The sequence below is a fragment of the Sprattus sprattus genome (genome assembly GCF_963457725.1).
Source record: "Sprattus sprattus genome assembly, chromosome: 5".
Lineage (NCBI taxonomy): Eukaryota > Metazoa > Chordata > Actinopteri > Clupeiformes > Clupeidae > Sprattus > Sprattus sprattus.
The window spans coordinates 8,076,621-8,096,473 of NC_137924.1; the positions used below are offsets into that span (position 1 = coordinate 8,076,621).

General features: G+C 44.2%; 1 protein-coding gene across 1 annotated transcript; it reads right to left on the reverse strand.

The window, feature by feature from the left end:
* Positions 1-1,105: 1,105 nt before the first annotated feature.
* Positions 1,106-19,623, reverse strand: gcc2 (GRIP and coiled-coil domain containing 2). The gene is made up of 23 exons (XM_080839456.1): positions 19,497-19,623; positions 18,943-19,002; positions 18,630-18,714; positions 18,457-18,524; positions 17,714-17,818; positions 15,017-17,410; positions 14,839-14,902; positions 14,641-14,741; positions 14,443-14,541; positions 13,567-13,686; positions 12,947-13,111; positions 12,545-12,649; positions 11,904-12,066; positions 11,620-11,720; positions 11,462-11,539; positions 10,028-10,165; positions 8,378-8,499; positions 7,540-7,716; positions 6,980-7,194; positions 4,068-4,256; positions 2,960-3,099; positions 1,979-2,180; positions 1,106-1,200 (listed from the first exon to the last, which is right to left on the reverse strand). Exons 1-23 carry the CDS (start codon positions 19,500-19,502, stop codon positions 1,127-1,129), a joined length of 4,971 nt encoding a protein of 1,656 aa, XP_080695582.1. The 5' UTR covers positions 19,503-19,623; the 3' UTR covers positions 1,106-1,126.
* Positions 19,624-19,853: the final 230 nt, after the last annotated feature.

Sequence of the window (19,853 nt, forward strand, 5' to 3'; positions counted from 1 at the left end):
CATTAAACCTCTCATTTCACAAAGAAAAAAATAAAAGTTTTAGTTTTAGCAAAATACTTAACAAAAGTTTTAACAAAAGACTATTAACCCTTTTTCAGGGTTCATACCCTTTTTGATGAGAGCATCAACAAGGCTTCTGACCAAGTTGAATAGTAAGACATTTATTTGTCAATAAAATGTTAAATTATATATTCCTTACCAGAATGAATAATGTCTGTATTTAAATAATGCACAGTAATATTCTTATAAAATGCAATACATTCAGTAACGTGATTTCATTCAATTGTCAATAATTACACATAAGCGTCCCGCACATCATACGAAATTACCGCGATACACACCCTTTTAAATGAGTTTGGTCCCCCTCATGTTATGTTTGACAGTTGGTCATTTATTTCAATATTATCTGATGAGCCCTCTGTTCAGTCTGAACATATGTACTATTTCAGTTCATAAAGATGCCTTGATATGAGACAGTATGATTAAATGAAACAGACTACTGTATAACCTGAAAATATTATGCAACATTGTGTAGTTCTATGATATTGTTGATATTATACAGTGTTGATAGCTGTACCTTTAAAAAAAAATAAAGTATCCCTTTTGAGATAAATTCCAGTGAAAGTTAACATCTAGTGTTAAAATCAACAACAGGTATGAGTCGTTTCAGAAACAGTTTTTTTGATTTAAGTGATTTACGTATTATGACTGTCACAGTTGCAAAGTCTTCAACTGAAATAATATATGCTTTACATCGGTAAACACCAAGTGAAATTATAAACAACAAAAAAAAGAACTTGGAAAACAATATTAGCTATAAGCCATCAGTAACAAACCATCCCATCCATTTACAGGAAGGTCTAGGTAATATTCATTTATATAAATGTATTCATTTATATACATATATCCATTTATAAATCATGTAGAACTGCCATAAGTGAATCTTTGTCAAACTATACAAACAGATAAATCCTTCAGGAAAGGCAAAAGGTCATTTTGAAAGATGATATTGAGCTCTGGTGACAAAGGAAAATTAAGAGGATCCATCTGACACCTAGGAGTCTGCTGAGGGTGCATCTCTCATCGGGTCCACCTGACACCTAGGAGCCTGTTGAGGGTGCTTCTCTCATCGGATCCCAGACCAACTGTGCAGGTAGGAGCTCCACCCAGCGCCTCTGGACCTGTCTGCCTCCTCTTCACCTGATGACAATAGAGAGCATTTACATCATTACATGCACTGAACACTCAAAAAGCAGACAGACAGATATACAAGACATACATACAGGTAGACTTTCATTGGTACATTTGTAAACATATGTAAATAGATTCAATCCCAATGGCAGTGACTATTGTGCTTCTGCAAAGAGGCCGTATATCTCTAGTATAGCCTGACGTACGGCTGCAGTATGGGTGAGCAGAGATCTGGTCGTACCCTGAGCGATGGCAACCAGCTTACATCATTACATGCACTGAACACAATCACTCAAAAAGCAGACAGACAGATACACAGACATACATTGGTAGATTTGTAAACATATGGAAACAGATTCAATCACATTGGCAGTGACTATTGTGTTTCTCTAGTATAGCCTGACGTAAGGCATGCAACATGGGTGAACAGAGATCTGGTCGTACCCTGAGCGATGGCGGCCAGGGTTAGGGTTAGTGCCCATTGGGTTTCTCTAGTTTATCGTGACGTAAGGCTGCAGTATGGGTGTGCAGAGATCTGGTCAGTGTGTGTCTGGAGTGTGTCTGTGTGTAGAGTGTGTGTCTGTAGAGTGTATGTAGTGAGTGTGTGTCTGTAGGCTGCAGTATGGGTGAGCAGAGATCTGGTCGTACCCTGAGCGATGGCAGTGCCTATTGTGTATCTCTAGTATGTGATGTAAGGCTGCAGTATGGGTGTGTAGAGATCTGGTCAGTGTGTGTGTCTGTAGTGAGTGTGTGTCTGCAGTATGGGTGAGCAGAGATGTGGCGGTACCCTGAGCGATGGCGGCCAGCTTGCTCTTCTCCTCGGGGCTGAGCTGCAGCATGGTGTGGATGACGGGCAGCAGGGCCTGCCTCTCGCTGCCCGAGTGCAGGAAGATGAACTGCAGCAGCACGTTCTTCAGGTACTCCAGGTTGGCCACGGACTTCTCCCGCTCGTGGTTCCTCTCCAGCCGACGCACCTCGCTCTTCAGCAGCTGGGGGAACACACAGGGGGGGACACTTTTAGACAGATCCAAAGCGACTTACAGGGATGCATACACATTTTACATTTACACTGATGACACACTGCACATCAGGCGCAATTAGGGGTTCAGTGTCTTGCTCAAGGACGCTTCGACAGGGAATGGAACTAGCAACCTTCTGATTACTAAACGACTTCTCTACCTCCTGTACCACTGTCGCCCCGGGGCACACGGGGGCACACGGGGGCACACGGGGGGCGAGCCATGAGGGGGTTAGAACAGCAATCTGACAAGCCATCACTCAGCCCTGCCTCACTGAGAGAGAGGGGTTACTGGGAGGAGGCATGGATCATGGTGGGTGTGGGGAGTGGGGCGATCAAGCGTAAGCTGACAGCATTATAGATGGACAGGAGAGTAATGTGTGTGTGTGTCTGTGTGTGTGTGTCAGGGGGACAACTGTGCATGGGAGTGATTGAGAGTGTTCATAATAATAGGTGTTTGTGTATGTTTTGCTATTCCATTCCATTGTACATTTTTTAAATGTATTCAAAAGATGTTCTACATCAGAACTTAAAATATATTTGTCAATATATGCTTCCTTATGTGTGTGTGTGTGTGTGTGTGTGTGTGTGTGTATGTATGTATGTATGTATGTATGCATGCATGCATGCATGCATGCATGCATGCATGCATGAATGAATGAATAACGTGTGTGTGTGTGTGTGTGTGTGTGTGTGTATGTGCATGAATGTATAACGTGTGTGTGTGTGTGTGTGTGTGTGTGTGTTTACCGTGGTCTGCTCCATGAGGATGGCATTAGTAGCTTCTGTTTCGTGCAGCAGTCCATTCATGTGCTCCATGCTGCGGGCGGCCGTGTTCAGCTTCTGACTCAGCTCCTCTTTAGTGGGCTCCACCTGCCACACAAAAGGCTCTACACACACACACACACAGAACACACACACACACACACACACACACACACAGAACAAACAGAACACACACAGACACACACAGACACAGACACACAGAGACACACACACACACACACATCTCTTTATAACAAGACGGGACTAGATTTCAGCTGCTAACAATAACGGACTAAAGTTGATGTGGTCTTGCAGCATTAAAGGCATGTCCTGGTTACTATGTCCTGTGAGGTGAGGTGAGGTGAGGTGAGGTGAGGTGAGGTGAGGTGAGGTGAGGTGAGGTGAGGTGAGGTGAGGTGAGGTGAGGTGAGGTGAGGTGAGGTGAGGTGAGGTGAGGTGAGGTGAGGTGAGGTGAGGTGAGGTGAGGTGAGGTGAGGTGAGGTGAGGTGAGGTGAGGTGAGGTGAGGTGAGGTGAGGTGAGGTGAGGTGAGGTGAGGTGAGGTGGGGTGGGGTGGGGTGGGGTGGGGTGGGGTGGGGTGGGGTGGGGTGGGGTGGGGTGGGGTGGGGTGAGGTGGGGTGGGGTGGGGTGGGGTGGGGTGGGGTGGGGTGGGGTGGGGTGGGGTGAGGTGAGGTGAGGTGAGGTGAGGTGAGGTGAGGTGAGGTGAGGTGAGGTGAGGTGAGGTGAGGTGGGGTGGGGTGGGGTGAGGTGGGGTGGGGTGGGGTGGGGTGGGGTGGGGTGGGGTGGGGTGAGGTGAGGTGAGGTGAGGTGAGGTGAGGTGAGGTGGGGTAGGGTGAGGTGAGGTGAGGTGGGGTGGGGGGAGGTGAGGTGAGGTGGGGTAGGGTGAGGTGAGGTGAGGTGGGGTGGGGGGAGGCTAGGTGAGGTGAGGTGAGGTGGGGTGGGGGGAGGCTAGGTGAGGTGAGGTGAGGTGGGGTGGGGTGGGGAGGTGAGGTGAGTTGGGGTAGGGTGAGGTGAGGGGAGGTGAGGTGGGGTGGGGTGGGGGGAGGGGAGGTGAGGTGGGGTGGTGGGGCTCACCATGTTTGGGGTCCGGAGCGGAGAGGAGCTGCTCCAGCGAGGGCAGGGGCGTGCCTGCTGAGGACACCGACTCCGTCTCGGCCGTCTCCATGCCCTCCCCCTCCTCCCGCGCCATGGACTGCAGATCAAACAGAGGCAGGTCTGTGGGCTTCCGTTCCTGCAGCATCTTCTTCCTCTGCTGGAGAGGACCTGAGAGAGAGCAAGAGGAAAAAGGGCGGTCAAGGATGTTGTGCTGATTCAGATAGATAGATAGATAGATAGATGGATACTTTATTAATCCCGAGGGAAATTAATGTCATCCAGTAGCTTATACACTTAACTCACAAACAGACATACATGAATCACAATAAAAACATAGGGAGAACATGTACACAGGGGTTCCAACACAATGAATACAGGAATGTGCTACACTATATAACTATATTATACTATAATGTAATTTCAGCAGAACCCTGGCTCTAGGCTCTGAGGCATAAACATCCCTGAGCCTTTAGGTAGAGGTTTACCTTCATCTACCAGCAGAGGGCAGTCATATGCAACTCATAATTTACTGTCTAATTGGTGTTGCTCTCCAGCTGGCCCAGGGTTTGGGTTGGGGGGGGGGGGTATTGATCCTCATGTAGCAGTCTAAACCTGTCCCCCCTATTATATCACTGTATCTCCCGTGATAGCAAAAGGCCACTGGACCCCCGTCAGCCCAATGGGGCTGAACATTTTATAGAAACCAGTGCGTAACGTAAGGCTTTCATTGACCAAGTCATTTTTTTTTTACCTTGAGAGCCTTCTAGTACAATGAACAACCACTGTTTAGCAGCTGGTATTTGAAATGGTCTCTCTCTATCTCTCCCTCTCTTTCACATATCAATCCCATTAATGCGTCAGGTAAAAACATAACAAACCTTCATTCACACTCCATTCTTCCATAACGATAAAGTAATGGGTGTCATGTATTGCCACCCAACTGTATTTAACTGGATGTTATGGAGTGGAAACCTCTGCCAGAGGTGTAAAACACGAGGTATCATGCCAGTTAACCTAAACCTAGCTATGCACGAACCTAGCCATCTCTATCTTAGGGAACCATCTTAACAGTTGTTTGCTAGCGTGTGTAATATGAAATATTAACTCACTGCTTGAAATGCCAAGTAGCACAATTACTAAATTACTGAGCAAAGTTTTGTGGTCATGTCAGCTCCGTCACACTTCCAACAGCAGTAGCAATCCAGGTGGTAGGCGGACACGTTGTGACTGATGTGTTAAGTAAGAAGAGTGTGGGAAGGGGAAGAGGTATTCTCACATCTGCTGCTTCTTGCCAAGATTGCCCTTCACACATGGGGTGGCCAGTCAATAGCCTGTCATTCACAGCCCCCAAACACCAACAGCACACACCCTCCATGGACGCTCAATAAGCTCACACTTTTAGCCATTTACCAGCCCTGAATTCAGCCATTTACCACCCCCCACATATTGCTTGTTTGCTGGGCAGCTGACATGGGCAAAAACAAATAGGCATAAAGACATGAGAGAACAACTAATTTGTCGAGAGTTGACAATCAATAGGAGAACTGATTTGATGGATGATTGGAGAAAGGGTGAGAGAGACAAACAACCCACCGCTTGGCTACTCACTTTGAAAACATTGTTTTTCTTTACTCATTTATACTTTCACAGTCATTTTTCACCAACCCTTAACATTTTATAGAAACCAGTGCGTAACATTTAGAGAGAGTGCCCCGGCGAGGGTCTGCTGTTTTAAAGGAAAGGGCTTCCTGCCTGTGCATAAACGTCACGCCCATCTCCAGCTCACTGGTCCTCATGACGGCTCAGATCCCTGAAGAGGGGAGAGAGAGTGCCAGGCTGGATCTGCTCTCTCGCGCCCCGGAATGAGCGAAGAAGGGGCTGAGACTGGGTGCATAAGATGTGTGTGTGTGTCTGTGTGTGTGTGTGTGTGTGTGTGTGTGTGTCTGTGTGTGTGTGTGTGTGTGTGTGTGTACCGGGCATCATTAGCCAGCGCAGCAGCTTGGCTCGACGCTCCCGCACACGCCTGCACAGCTGTGCCCCAAGTAGCCCACATAAAGGAGCCTGAACCTCACGCCAGCAGCAGCTCAGCTTCACAGGGGGCCACACCCACAAACACACACACCCACCGACAAACACACACACAGACACGGACAGACACACACCCACAAACATCACCCTGACCTCAAGATTAAAGATCCTACGGTACAGCTACCAAACTGCACTGCCCAGGATAGCTGCCACACACACACAAACTTGCACACATGCACACACACACACACACACAGATGTTATTAAAGCATTGGCACTCTTTTACAGTGTTCACAGGCTCATCTGACTACCGGATTATGAGGCTGTCTTGCCACACACAGCTGCTGGGACAAAGCTAACACAATCCAAACGCCAAGTCATGTGTTTCTGACAGCTGGGTGGGCAGAACAAAACAAGACCCTCAGACTGCTATTGTTCTCTTAGTAACTAAAAGACACCTGAAAAAGCATGTTTGTTCACTGACTAAAGATAGCACATTTTGGTTTTGGCTGGGTTAACCACCAACAGAGTAACTGGATGAACTGATGTGTATTTGACTAGTGTATTATATTATTTTAAGCACAAACTAATTCCCTACATTTCACTTTAGTTTACTCTCACTCTGCAAAAGCTGCATTATAGGCACTCAGAGATTCTTTTGAATGAAAAGTGCGTTAAAAATAAAATTAATTATTATTATTATTTCTGGTTTAAAACTAGCGCAATGGATAATGGCAGATCTAAATTCAACCTCTGAATTCAATGTGTAAATAATAATGTGACCAATGATGACTAATAATGGCCAATGATTGTTCCTGGCCCACATGAGCACTATAGTGCTGCAGGGCGGAGGGAGGACTCACTGGCATTGGGCTCCTTCTGCAGGTGGAAGAGCTGGGCCTCCACTCTGCTGATCTGCTGCTGCAGCGTGTCCACTGTGCCCCGGTGCTCATCCTGGACGTGACGCAGCTGTTCCCGGAAGCTGCTGCGGAGGGTGTCTGCCTGGGAGCTCAGCTGGCTGACGGTCTGGGCATGCTCTGCCTTCAGGGCCACGTTCTCAGACTGCAGAGACAGGAGCCTGTGGGACACACACACACACACACACACACACACACACACAGACACACACACACAGACACACACACACACACACACAGAACAACAGGGCCTCAGCACGGCAGAAACAGAGAAGGAATGATGGGAAATGTAATTCATGAAAATTCATAAAATAGTGTTTCTTCTCTGTATTTCTAGTAACAGGATGACGTAAAGCTTTGCGATGCATATCAGAGACGTAGATGGATCGATAGGAAATGGATTTTAAAGAAATTTCATAAAATAGAGTTTTTAATTCTCTGTATTTCTAGTTACAAGGGTGACGTTAACCCTATGCGATGCAATGCTCTCTCTAGGGGGGCGTTACCTCTCCCGGAGCTCGGCCTCTTTGACCACGGTCTCCTGCAGGATCTTGTTGTGGCGCTCCAGCAGGGTGTCGTGCTCCGTCTGGAGCTGCAGGAGCTCTGCACTGCTGGCCTGCAGGTTCTGCTGGGACTCCTTCAGCTTGCTCTGCAGCTGCTCCAGCAGGCTCTCCATGTGCTCCCTGGACACACACACACCCATGTTAATATACACACACACACCCACACCCATGTTAATATACACACACACACACACACACACACACACACACACACACACACACACACACACACACACACACACACACACACACACACACAGAGCTCCTCCAGCATGCTCTCCATGTGCTCCCTGGACACACACACACACCCATGTTAATATACACACACACACCCACACCCATGTTAATATACACACACACACACACACACACACACACAGAGCTCCTCCAGCATGCTCTCCATGTGCTCCCTGGCCACAATATACCCATGTTAAAGCACACACACACACACACACACACACACACACACACACACACACACACACACACACACACACACACACACACGCCTTCAGCTGCTACAGTGTGCTCTCATACCCATACATGCATACATACATACACACACCCAACAAGCCTTTAGTTTCTCCAGTATGCTTATCATGAGCTCCCTACCTCAAAAAACACACGTGTGCACACACAGACACACACACACACACACACACACACACACTCACATTCAAATGGAATACAAAAGAGATGCAAAACAGAGAGGAAAACAATGACAAACGTCAAACCCAGAGACACCGAAACCAATTCTTAGCAAATAGGCAACAAGACTGACCTTTCCTGCTTGGTGACTTCACCGTCATTCTGGGCCGAGCTCTTGTTTTTCTGCTGCCTGAGAACATTATGAACGCGCACCTTGTAGCTCTCAAATTCTGACGTGGTCGCAGCCAGTTCAGCCTGAGGGACACGTCACACGCAGAAGAACACAAGAATGAGACGGTGACATTCACTAATGGAACTGTTCCAGGAAGAACGTCATCACGGCCGAAAACGGCAATAACACATCTCTTGTGGGACTTCTTATAGCACTTGTACTATGTTTTTATGTTTTGTTTTTACAGTCAAGTCCTTAGAAAATGAATTAATACAAATGATGGAATAATAATAATAATGGAACTATTCCAGGGAGAACGTCATCACGGCCAAAACGGCAATAACACATCTCTTGTGGGACTTCTTATAGCACTTGTACTATGTTTTTATGTTTTGTTTTTACAGTCAAGTCCTCAGAATTAATGAATTAATACAAATGATTGCAGCAGTCCCAGTAGTGGGCGACGTCATGAAGCCACTTGTCTTTTTCTCTAGGCTGAAGCACACTATTCATCACCAGGCATTAGGCCTGTGGGGAGAATCACTCACGAGTGTCACTCTATAATTAAGTTTTGTTTAAGCCATTTAGCAATGGTGCCGACTTGCAGACCACTGAAATGGAAAATCTATACAGCCATTTGGAAGGCAGCGGGACTCTTGAGTGCAGGGCTCAGCCTGTGGAGGGGAGGGAGGGAGGAGAGAGGGAGGAGAGAGCGAGGGAGGGAGAGAGGTAGGGAGGGATGGAGGAGAGAGAGAAGTGAGGGAAGGAGAGAGGGAGGGGGGAGGAGAGAGGAGAGAGGGAGGAGAGAGGGAGTAAGGGAGGGGGGAGGGAGCAGGCTGCAGGCCAGAGCACTCAAGAGGAGGAGCATTCTTGTGTCACGTACGTAATGGGGCAGAGGGTTGAGCTTACGGCCACCAAGTCTGCTGGGCTTTTTTACAGCAGAGATGCTAAACTCATGTGGAGGGGAGAGGGTGGAGAACGTTTCAACGACCACTTCCAAACAGGTGGTGTGTGGTGACATCAATCCCATGGGCCAAACATCTGCTGTAAAAAACCTCAGGAACAGCAGAAAGGTAGCTAGGGTGTTTTCACACCTGCACTTTTTAGTCCAGTTATATCTGTCTCTGGTTAGTTTTCCCCCTTGGTGCGATTCGTTTGGGCAGGTGTGAACACAGTAATCCCACTCGGGTTCAGACCAAGAGAACCATACCAAGACCCTTGAGAGGGGGTGGTCTCCGTCCAGTCCCAAACATCAAAAGAATGGACATTCCACCACCCATGAATGTCTACGTCATGCAAAAAGGTTTTCTTTTTGTTTGTTTTTTGTTGATACATTGACAGTTATGTATCATAGTATTATGTTCCTAGCAGGCAACCGTAGTAAAAGACCGCATTGCATCAGGGGAAATGTATGTATTCTGTGTTGTATGCAAACGAGTGAAGTAAAAGACACAATGAATGAACTCTGACTCTGCATGGTCTTATTCTGGAGTAATACTATCATTACCAAGATACAACAATGACTTCTGAATATGTTATATAATACACTGTACACAATGAAGAGGCAACTGAGAGGACAGGCCAGAGGAAGGAGTGGACTCCACTAGCTACCTTAGCTAAGCTGCACTCCTCCTGAAGCGTGTTCAGCCTGTGCTGTAGCGATCCCCCGGTCCTCTGGTGCTGCTCAGCCGCCACCCTCAGCTGCTCCTGCGTTCGGTGACGCTCCGCTGCCAGCTCACTGCACTGAATCTGGGATCAGCATGAAGAACACAGATCATCTTAGCTGTGTAGTTGAATACACATACTTCTTCTTCTTACAAGTTCCATCTATTCAGATGGATTAAAAGGTGAAATATGTTCGAATTTGGTTTAAAACATTCAAAGGTTAAGTACACATAGGTATAGAAAGTGAGGAAATTAGTGTTTTGATGCAATTTCAAAAACTGTACTGTACTGCCAAGGCTGGCATCTCCTAAAGTTAGGATGCTAACCAGTTAGCGCCGGTGGTTCTCTCATACCACTTTGTACCTCAAGAGGCAGAGGTGAGTCACTGTAGCGAACACAACAATGCTGCCCAGCTCTGTTACGAACTGATAGGGAGATATGAAACTCTGACTTTAATCAAGTATGTAGGTGTGTTAATCAGGAACAGAAACAGAAAAGTCATGTTTCAGCTATCTTTGATTCTTAAGTCCTGACGTTTCGAACTCTGTGTATGTGATTTAAAGTGTACCTTCTGTGTGTGTGCGTAAGCAAGGGCTGAAAAGAAGAACTAGTAGTCCTTCTTTTCTGCCGTGCTGATGCATTACGTTGCAAAAAGCATAGTTAGATGACCTCGGACACGAGACCCACCACGTCGTTATCACGGCTGACAGTGTTTTGTTGTCAGAGGATGGCAACTTCTTTCTAAATTAACCTTCTGCCAAGACATGAGTGACCACGACAAGCTTGTTGTTGTTGTTGTTGAATAAATATACTTATATGCAACTCTGGAGTCCAAAGTAACTTGAGTGAATGTTCACCTAACAAGAACGATGTTTTTTTAATCCCTAAAATCCCATTTCATTAAAGTGTTCATTAGCTTGTTGGGAAATGAACCTATGGTTCATAGCATAAACACAAGATGGGGCTTTTGGGCCAATAGGAGCAACACAGATATGATGAAGCCAATACTGATATCTAAAGATGCATGTCGAAGAGGGCCAATATAAAGCAGCAAAGCCGAAACATCAGTCCATCTCAGCAGCTGTTATCCCTACATAACATACTAAATATCAGTTGATGTTGATGGAGACACTAATGGTAGCCTAGATATCTGTCAATCATATAAATATTTTCATGCTACATATAGCCTTTGGCCAAACCTTTTGTTCACTTCTGCAAATGGAGAGGTGGTAAGGATGGACAAATGTAGCGATACACTGCGCCCAATCTGCATTGAAAGGGAGCATGAAATCATCTACCTCGCTAGCCGACAGTTAGCCAGACTTAGCCATAAACAGTATTGAGGAAATCTCCAACAACGAGTGGGTCGGTGGTCTTTACCTTATAGTCTTCCAGTTGTTGTTGATATGCCTCCAGCTCTCCCTTCAAAGCAGCCAGGGTAAGCATCTGAGCAGCTTCCTGCAACACAGCATACATTAACGGGACCTGACACAGATCAAACCTCATTATTGAAATGCATATGAATGAGTGCAACTCACATTTTTCTTGGCATCGGCCAAATCCTTCTTAGTTTTCACCAGCAGCTGTTTCATCTTGGATGACTTCTCTTCCCCTTGGTCTAGCTGGGACTTCAGAGATTCTAGGGGAGCCATTGACAGCGTTGAATGAATCAGACATATTATAAAGAGCTTTTGATCTCATGTCCAGGTCACATAACCTATTTTGACCTCAATGTTTTCCTGGCAAATGCAAACTTCATAGATGCTGAGACCATTCAGTGAAAATGTTCAATAATGAATTCTGAGATTCGACGAAGTCTCACCGATCTCCTCATTCAAGTTCTCCTCTTTCTGTTTCTGGGTCAGTAGCTGCGTTTCCAGATCCTCAATGTGAGAGTCTTTCTCCGCTATCTTACTGTTGAGCTCTTTAACCAGGCGCTCATAGTCTGCCATCTCCATGTCCATGAGGGAGCTCTGCTGGGCATCCTGTGAGGGGCAATCAATAGATGACCGGACGGAGGGATAGAAACATATTTTTTAATAAACTTTAAGTATTGTGTAGGCAGAGATTTGTCACTTTAACCACAGTAAACAAGTGCCTCCATGTCTCTTAATTAGCGTATGTATTTAAATTAGCGGTGCTAAACCTGTGATAAAAGAAAGCATTTGCTAATTAAAAGAACAAATGCACTTCTGGGTCGTAATATATTACTTTGCTTACAACCAAACACTATTTCTCTCATTGACCCCTAAGCCTGCCAGTGTAGACATCAGGTCAGATTAATCCAGAGCTGGAGGAGCTCCAGAACACTGATACAATCAAATGTATTTTGTGATCCTATGAGAGTAAGTTATTATAAAGTGACATATAATAAAGCAAGCATTATTTCAGAGAATCCACACTAGTTGGTAATTGTACTTAGAGCAGATAGTACTGCAGTCCTGCAGGTATGTAATGACTTGCCTTGCGGAGCTGCTCGAGCTCCTGTGCGGTCTGCTGGAGCTGCTGCTTCTGTTTGCGCAGCTGGCCCTGGAGTTCCTCCACCTCCTTAACCGCAGACAAATGGTCCTGAGGTAGAAAAAGAAAATATTATATTATTATATTATTATAAATATTATACTGCTTAAAGCTACAGTACTACAGAACAGTAAAAGCTACTTTGGATTAAATGTTGTTTCTGGAATTACACACGCTTAAAAGTTTTCAGGAGAGTAACCAGAAAAGTGGGAAAAAACACACAAAGTGGATGCAGAGAGCAAGCAGCTTTCTCTTTAGAGAGGCCCTCACGGACAAATTGAAGATGCATTCAGTGACACAGACTGTCCCGCTCATCTCCCCCCTCTGGCCCGGCTGTTATTGTGGTACCTTGACTTTTTGTTCTTTTAAGAGCCTTTCTCCCTCCAGGTCCCTTTCTAGTGCACATTTGACCTTGTGCATCTCAAAAGCTTGAGCCTCCAGCTGCCTGACGTTAGTCTGCTGAGTGTCCAGCCGAGCCATCAGGTCCTCTCTGTCTGAGGCACACTGCTCGTGCTGAGGCAAACCAGAGGAAGAAAAGATTACGTGAAAGGAACATGGCACAAGAAATAAGAAAGACACGATAAGGGGGACCTGAAATGAAAAATTACATGAAAAGAAAATACTTTCAATGGTCGGCAAATAAATTATACAGATTTTCCTCATTCACGGAACAGCACACCAGAGCTTGCTTGGCATTCGTCATTGCAGTTGTGATAATATATGGAGATCCCTAACCAAATAACAGCCATGTAGTTACTCACAATACAATTGATCTTGGGGTCTACTGTGTAAGTCTACATGTATTAAACACTCAAAATGTAAAACTCATACATATTGTGCCATTGTCTGAAACTTAAGTAACAAATCTTACACCTTATGTTAAACAAAAGTAAGAAAAAGCATATTTAATTTCTTTTTTTTCTTAACAGGAGATGGGGGTCAAGTTTAAAGACTGTGTTGAGAAATACCTGCTGGATGGCAGTTTGCAGACGTTTGGTCAAATCTTCGATTTGTCTCTCCGCCCCCTCGAGCTTCTCTCTTTCCTTATCCAAAAGCTCAGTCTGCCCATCATACTCCATCATGAGGTTCTGTTAATTAGATCCATTAAGTATTTATATTACTCATATAATTGGATGTGAATATAGAGGCAAAAATGAGCCAACTAACACACTCTTGTATGAAAAGTAGTGCTAATGGTAGTGCTAATAGTAGTGCTAATAGTAGTGCTAATAGTAGTGCTAATAGTAGTGCTAATAGTAGTGCTAATAGTAGTGCTAATAGCTGTGGAACGAGAACCCATGTCAGCGGAACTAAAGTACATGGGTTAGATTTCCTCTGCCAAGTCCATTCATTATGTTTATTATATTAACAGGACAACTCGAAGGCTGTTATCCCACTTATACCCCAATTGCCACACATGTATTTAGGCATGCATGTATATCCCACAGAAGATACACTAGGATCTCTTTTCAAAAACAGACAAGGATAACATTGGGCCGTTTGCTTAGTCCCAGTCGATTCCATCGTTGCTAAGCCCATTTGGGTTTCAAGCTGTTTCTGATTCTATGCTTACTAGCTCTCTAGATGCAATTACATTTAAATCACAGAATTCATCATGTTTACATCATTTGGAAAAAAAAACTAAATTTCCACCGGTGTCCTGTTCAATGGATACCTGACAGCTTATTAGAAAAGAGTGTTTCTCGGCACTATTGGATTCATTTGATTGGTGCATCAAGTAAAAGAACATTTTTTGTGTAGTTCTATTCTATTTAATTCATATTGATTATTATTTCATAAAATGGATATTTAAACAAGATTTGCAGGTCAAAGTTGATAAATACCTTATAGTCCGCAGCCCCGTGGATAATGTCTTTCATCGAACTCGAAACTTTGTCTCGCTCTGCTTTTAAAGCCCCCACCTCTTCTTTCAAAGCAACCACCTGTGGTTAGGCAAGAAACCAGTTATGGTCAGGTAAAACCAATTTGCAAAAAAAACTGTGATAACTCTATATGGTCAACGACGGTAAAACGGGTCTCACCTCCTTTCTGCTATTGTCCAGTTCTTTTTTGGCCTTCACAGCGACAGCTTTAATTTTGTTCATCCGTTCCTCTCTGCCTTTGCTTTCATTTTCCAGTATTGCTAGAGAGATTAATTGTAATTAACGCAGGTAATACAAGGTACATCTAGAAATACGTTAATCATTTAATCATCCACGATCCATTCTGTAGATACAAACCAATTTTTTCAGTGAACTCCTTCATGTTATCTTCACTGGATGCAGCATCACTCTTAGTCGACTTCTGAAAAGAGCAGTCAAAATAACTATGGCTGTGACTCTATAACTGACAGGAGATTTATTAAATAAATTGTCAATAAATCTATCAATACATTTAAATTTTCCAAGGAAGACTAACCTGTAAAATAGACATATCCTCCCTCAGCTGTGTCAAAAGGGATTCCTTCTCCGTCAGCAGCTGCTGCAGCTCCCTTCTCTCATTATCGATTTGGTCCAAATTCTTCTCGTTTTCCCCTGACATCCCATCATGTTCGCTGGCTGACAACTTCTCAGAAGCTTCTGCAATTTGGGCAAGCAGCTCTTGGTTTTCCACTTTCATCTTTTCATTGACGGTCTTCATTTCCGAAAGATCCCTCTGCAAGGCTTCTACATCAGACACAACCTCATCGAGATTCCCCTTTAACAAGCTTTTCTCCCGACTGAGATCCTCCACATGGGCCTGGAGCTCAACCTGAGTCTGGGTGCTCTGTTGCTGAAGCCTCTCCATCTCTTCAGTCAACTCTGCTATCCTGTCAGTCAGGTCCAGTTTCTCCTGCTGTACCATTGCTACGAGGGCATCTAAGAGACCAGGGATATCCTTGCCATCTGTGTGTACATCCCAGTTATTTTGATCAAGTAAGCTCATGATATGACCGTAAGCTTCAGAGAGCTTTGCCTCAATGGCACTCTTGTCCATTTTCAGGGCATCCTGCTCATCTGACATACTCTGAAGGCACTTCTGAAGTCTGTGTCTTTCGTCATTAGAAGTGCTAATGGCTTCCGATTTCAGACAGTTAATAGGATCCTGAGACTGCTCATCTTCTTCCTGAAGAGCAGCACGGTGCTCCACACCAGCGTTAAGATGGCCGCACTGTTCCTCCCTCTCAGAGACAGCCAGAGTGAGTTTGTTATTCAAATCTGTCACTAATGTCCCAATGCTATCCTTTTCTGCTAAGGTACTTTCAAGAGTTGATGATAGTTCATCCAGCCTGAGCTGCATCCCTGCCTTATCCTTAGATATGCTCTCCAAACGGTCATAAACCTCTAATTTCTCCGACCTCTCCACATCACAGTCTTCTCTAAGTTTTTCCAATTCTGCACGTGCTTTCTCCAAACACTGTTGAAGATTATTTTTGTCTGAGGACGCTGCATCCAGTGCCTCCTTCAGCTCCATCACAGCAGTCTCTTTCTGGTGGAGCTGAGAGAGAACTTCCTCGTTTTGTTTTCGCAGAGCCTCTGAGGAGTCCTTCAGGTCCTGCACTGACTTGGCTGTGAGCTGAAGGCTCTCCATTTGTTCCAGTAAGTGGTCTCTCTCACTGCAGGTCACCCCCAGCTTCTCTTGCAGATCCTGAACAGAAGATGCACTCTGCTCCTTCATGGCGTTGTACTGCTTGATAAAGTCACCTGTTTTTTCACCTAGCTCCAACTCGAAACTCTTAAGAATTTCTTGGGTGTGTGTGCACTCTTCAATGGCACGATTCTTCTCAACAGCCAGTTGCTCACACCTGTCTCTGTGTTCTTCTATGTCTTGGAGCAGCATTTCTTTAGCAGTCTCATTTTGTGAGAGCAGCGTTCTTTCAAGTTCGTTTAATTCAGTCTTGTGAAGTTGTTTCAAGTCTTGGACCTCTTGTTCGTGCTGATCAATGGTCATATCCTCTCCCTCATTGGTGATGTGAAGGTTCTCTAAAGCGTTCACACCACCATCATCTTTGGTCATCATTTGAAGTTCATTAATCTTGAACTCCAGTTCTTCCTTCTCCAGTTGGGATTCCTGTCTCACGTGTTGTAGGTCAGATTCCAGCTCTGTTTTCACATTCCGTATGTACGTAAGCTCATCTTCAATCAGGGTGTTCTGGGCCTGCAGATCTTCCACGGTTGCCTTCAGTTGGCTAACTTCATCCTCCTCGTCCCCTGCACCTGAGAAGTTCAACATTTTACACACTAGCGTATCTCTATGCAGCCCTGACCTGTTTGGGTCCTCTTCCTCCTCCTGGACGTCTTGCAGGTAACTTTCCTTCATTGCAAGTTGCTCCGAAAGCTCATCCTGGAGGAGTAGGAGTCGCTCTCTTTCATTCTCAAAGTCGGCTGCATTCTCCTCCAGCTGCAACATCAGGTCTCTGACCTCTTCCTCGTGGAGCTGCTGAAACCTCGCCAACTCCCCCTGGAGGTCTTCCAGTTCACTGTGGGATTCTGAGAGTGCCTTTTGGTGATCCTCTCTGAGCCTCCTGGTCTCAAGCCTCTCGTTTTTCACCACCTCCAGTTCCTGCTGCAAGATGGATATCCTATTCTCATAGCATTTGTGCATTTCTTCTAGATTTGCCTTCAATTCATCAACTTCCCCTTGTTTATGATTTTCAGTTTTCTGTTCGTCTTGTCTTTTCTCCTTCATGAGTTGTTGAACATGTCCAAGGTCTTCCCTGTGTTTAACTTCTGCGGTTTCAATTGCTTTTTGAAAACCATCAATTATTCTTAAGTGCTCGTTCTGCGCTTGATCCAACTTTTCTTGAAGCTTTGCCATTTCATCAAGATAATCCTATAAATATAAATGATATGAACATCTTTGTGACACACTTAAATCATCTTTACTACATGACATACTACATGAATAGTTTGTACTCTGTTAGCCATTTTTCATGTACTTCTTCTCAAAGTAGAATCAAATCAAATTAAATCAAACTTTATTTGTACGCCGTATTTCATACACAAAGGTAACACAATGCGCCTCACAGGGGGGGGTAGAAACACTTGTAAAGAGACGCAGATAGGTAGATAAATAAACGTTACATAAATGTTAAATAAATAAATAAATGTTATAGGTAAGGCATTGTTACTTTACCTGTGCCTGCTGTTTAGTGCCTGCATTTTCTTTACGCAGACGGACCAGACTCTGCTGTGTTTCTGCTTTCTCCAGCAGAACCATATCCATCCTCTCTGTCAATTCCTGTTTACACACAGACACTGCTTTAGCACAATTAAAGATTCCTGTTTACACACAGACACTGCTTTAGCACAATTAAAGATTCCTGTTTACACACAGACACTGCTTTAGCAAACTTAAAGGGAAACTTTGGGATTTTTTATTTTTACCGTTTTTACCAGGGACAATTAGAGATGGAAATCAGTCCAGTATTGAGTTAGAACGCTAAAAATGGCAACCGCAAAACAATGGAATCCTTTAGGGCAGGCCAGCACATTAATGGTAAACTGCTTGTTTTGGCCACTGACAGGCTCATAAATTATATTATTACGGTCTGACAAGATGGAAACGATCCCTACAGGGATACACCTGCATCTGTTTACCTAGAAATAGAAAATGACTGTTGGTAAAATCATTGTTTTCTCTCTCTCTTATGCTGGGCTTGAACATAGAACCCCATTCATTGCCTGGACTGATTTCAAACATTAATTGTCCGTAGTGAAAATGTGGACCCAAAAAGATCTAAGTATATAAGTTGAAAATACAACAATTAGCAACTCTAACTTAGACGATTCAATTGTAGGCAAACATCTTGGTCCATATGATGTTTACACAAGTATATTTAAAAATGGCTAGAGTAATGCAATCTTCCACTAACATACCTTGATTATAGAATCATCTGAACTGCTCTTTGGCTGGGCTTTGAGATTGTCCACTTCTTTTTCTAAATCTTAAAAAGGAAAATGTATGCTTGGCATTACTTTACTGTTGCTTTATAACACAACAACCAGTAAAACGTTAGTGAAAGTCTTTTGGTTTGTGGGTTTTCTTTTACCTGAGCATTTTGATTTCATCTTCTGCATTAAGGCCATTTGTTTTTTAGCATACTTGATTAGGTCTTCTTTTGACAATGTGTCCAGCTGATAAAAAGTACATACAAGTAAAATACGTCACAACAAACAAATAAGGATAAGTGAAGACTAACACTGGATTAACAAAACAAATAATGAATGAATGTTTTCTTTTCATCTGGAGTCAGTTTTATGGTGGTAAACTATGTGAATGTTTGCCACTAAACAGGAAGTAACATGGGCCATCAACTTTGTAAACCATTCGGCATAAGGGTATTATTGGCCAATTCTACTAACCTTCGACTTTCCAGGCCCTTGACCGGAGGGGGAGGTCAAAGACTCGGGATTCGGGTCTTGCTGTAATGAAAAGAAGGCATAATGTTTACAACTACTGCTGTTTTTTTGCATGGGTGACCAGATATTCACTACAGTCTGCAGCTAAATGCGCCCCATACCATGCTGACAGTTTAGTACTACAGTAACGCAACAAAGGAAGCTCCATCCAAAAAAGCCTAAAGAATTCAAAAAATGTAGCCTAAACAGCTCACTTGATAAGTCGTGTAGATAGTCAGCTGTTATCTACTTAGTTTCATGCTAGCAAGCTAACGTTACATTTGCCTAGAAACTAGTGACAAGTAAACAACAAAAACATATTCTCACATTTCAATAAAACCCAGTAGTATGTTGCCATTAATTTGGTAACGTCTAATTATCTGATTCAAATACAACATTTATACCAGGCTAGTTTATGTACTATGTTAGCTAGCATGCTGTTTCCACAGCTGATTTGTATTGGAATGAACCACGAAGTGTTGCCTGAACACAGATGATGATCCCCGTCTTTAACTTACCTCCATTTTGTCCAATTATGATTATGCTATCGATAGCTATATCGGGCAAAATGTAGACGTCCACGGTGAATGTACCTAACTTAATATATTAGAGGCATCACTCTCTACAGCTACTGTTGACGTGCAATCTCCAGGATATGGATATCCTCTTCCGCCTACGTCAACATGTACGTCATACGTGCAGGAGGAAGCGTCCGCCTCATTTTATATCACTTCACTAACTAAACAGAACTGTTCACTGTAAGGAGCATTTTGCATAACCGGCACACGTCAGAGTGGCATTTCATTAAAACGCTTGATGAAGCGCGACTGATTATTTAATTCATTTGACATATATTATGTTCAGGCTTTGCGTAG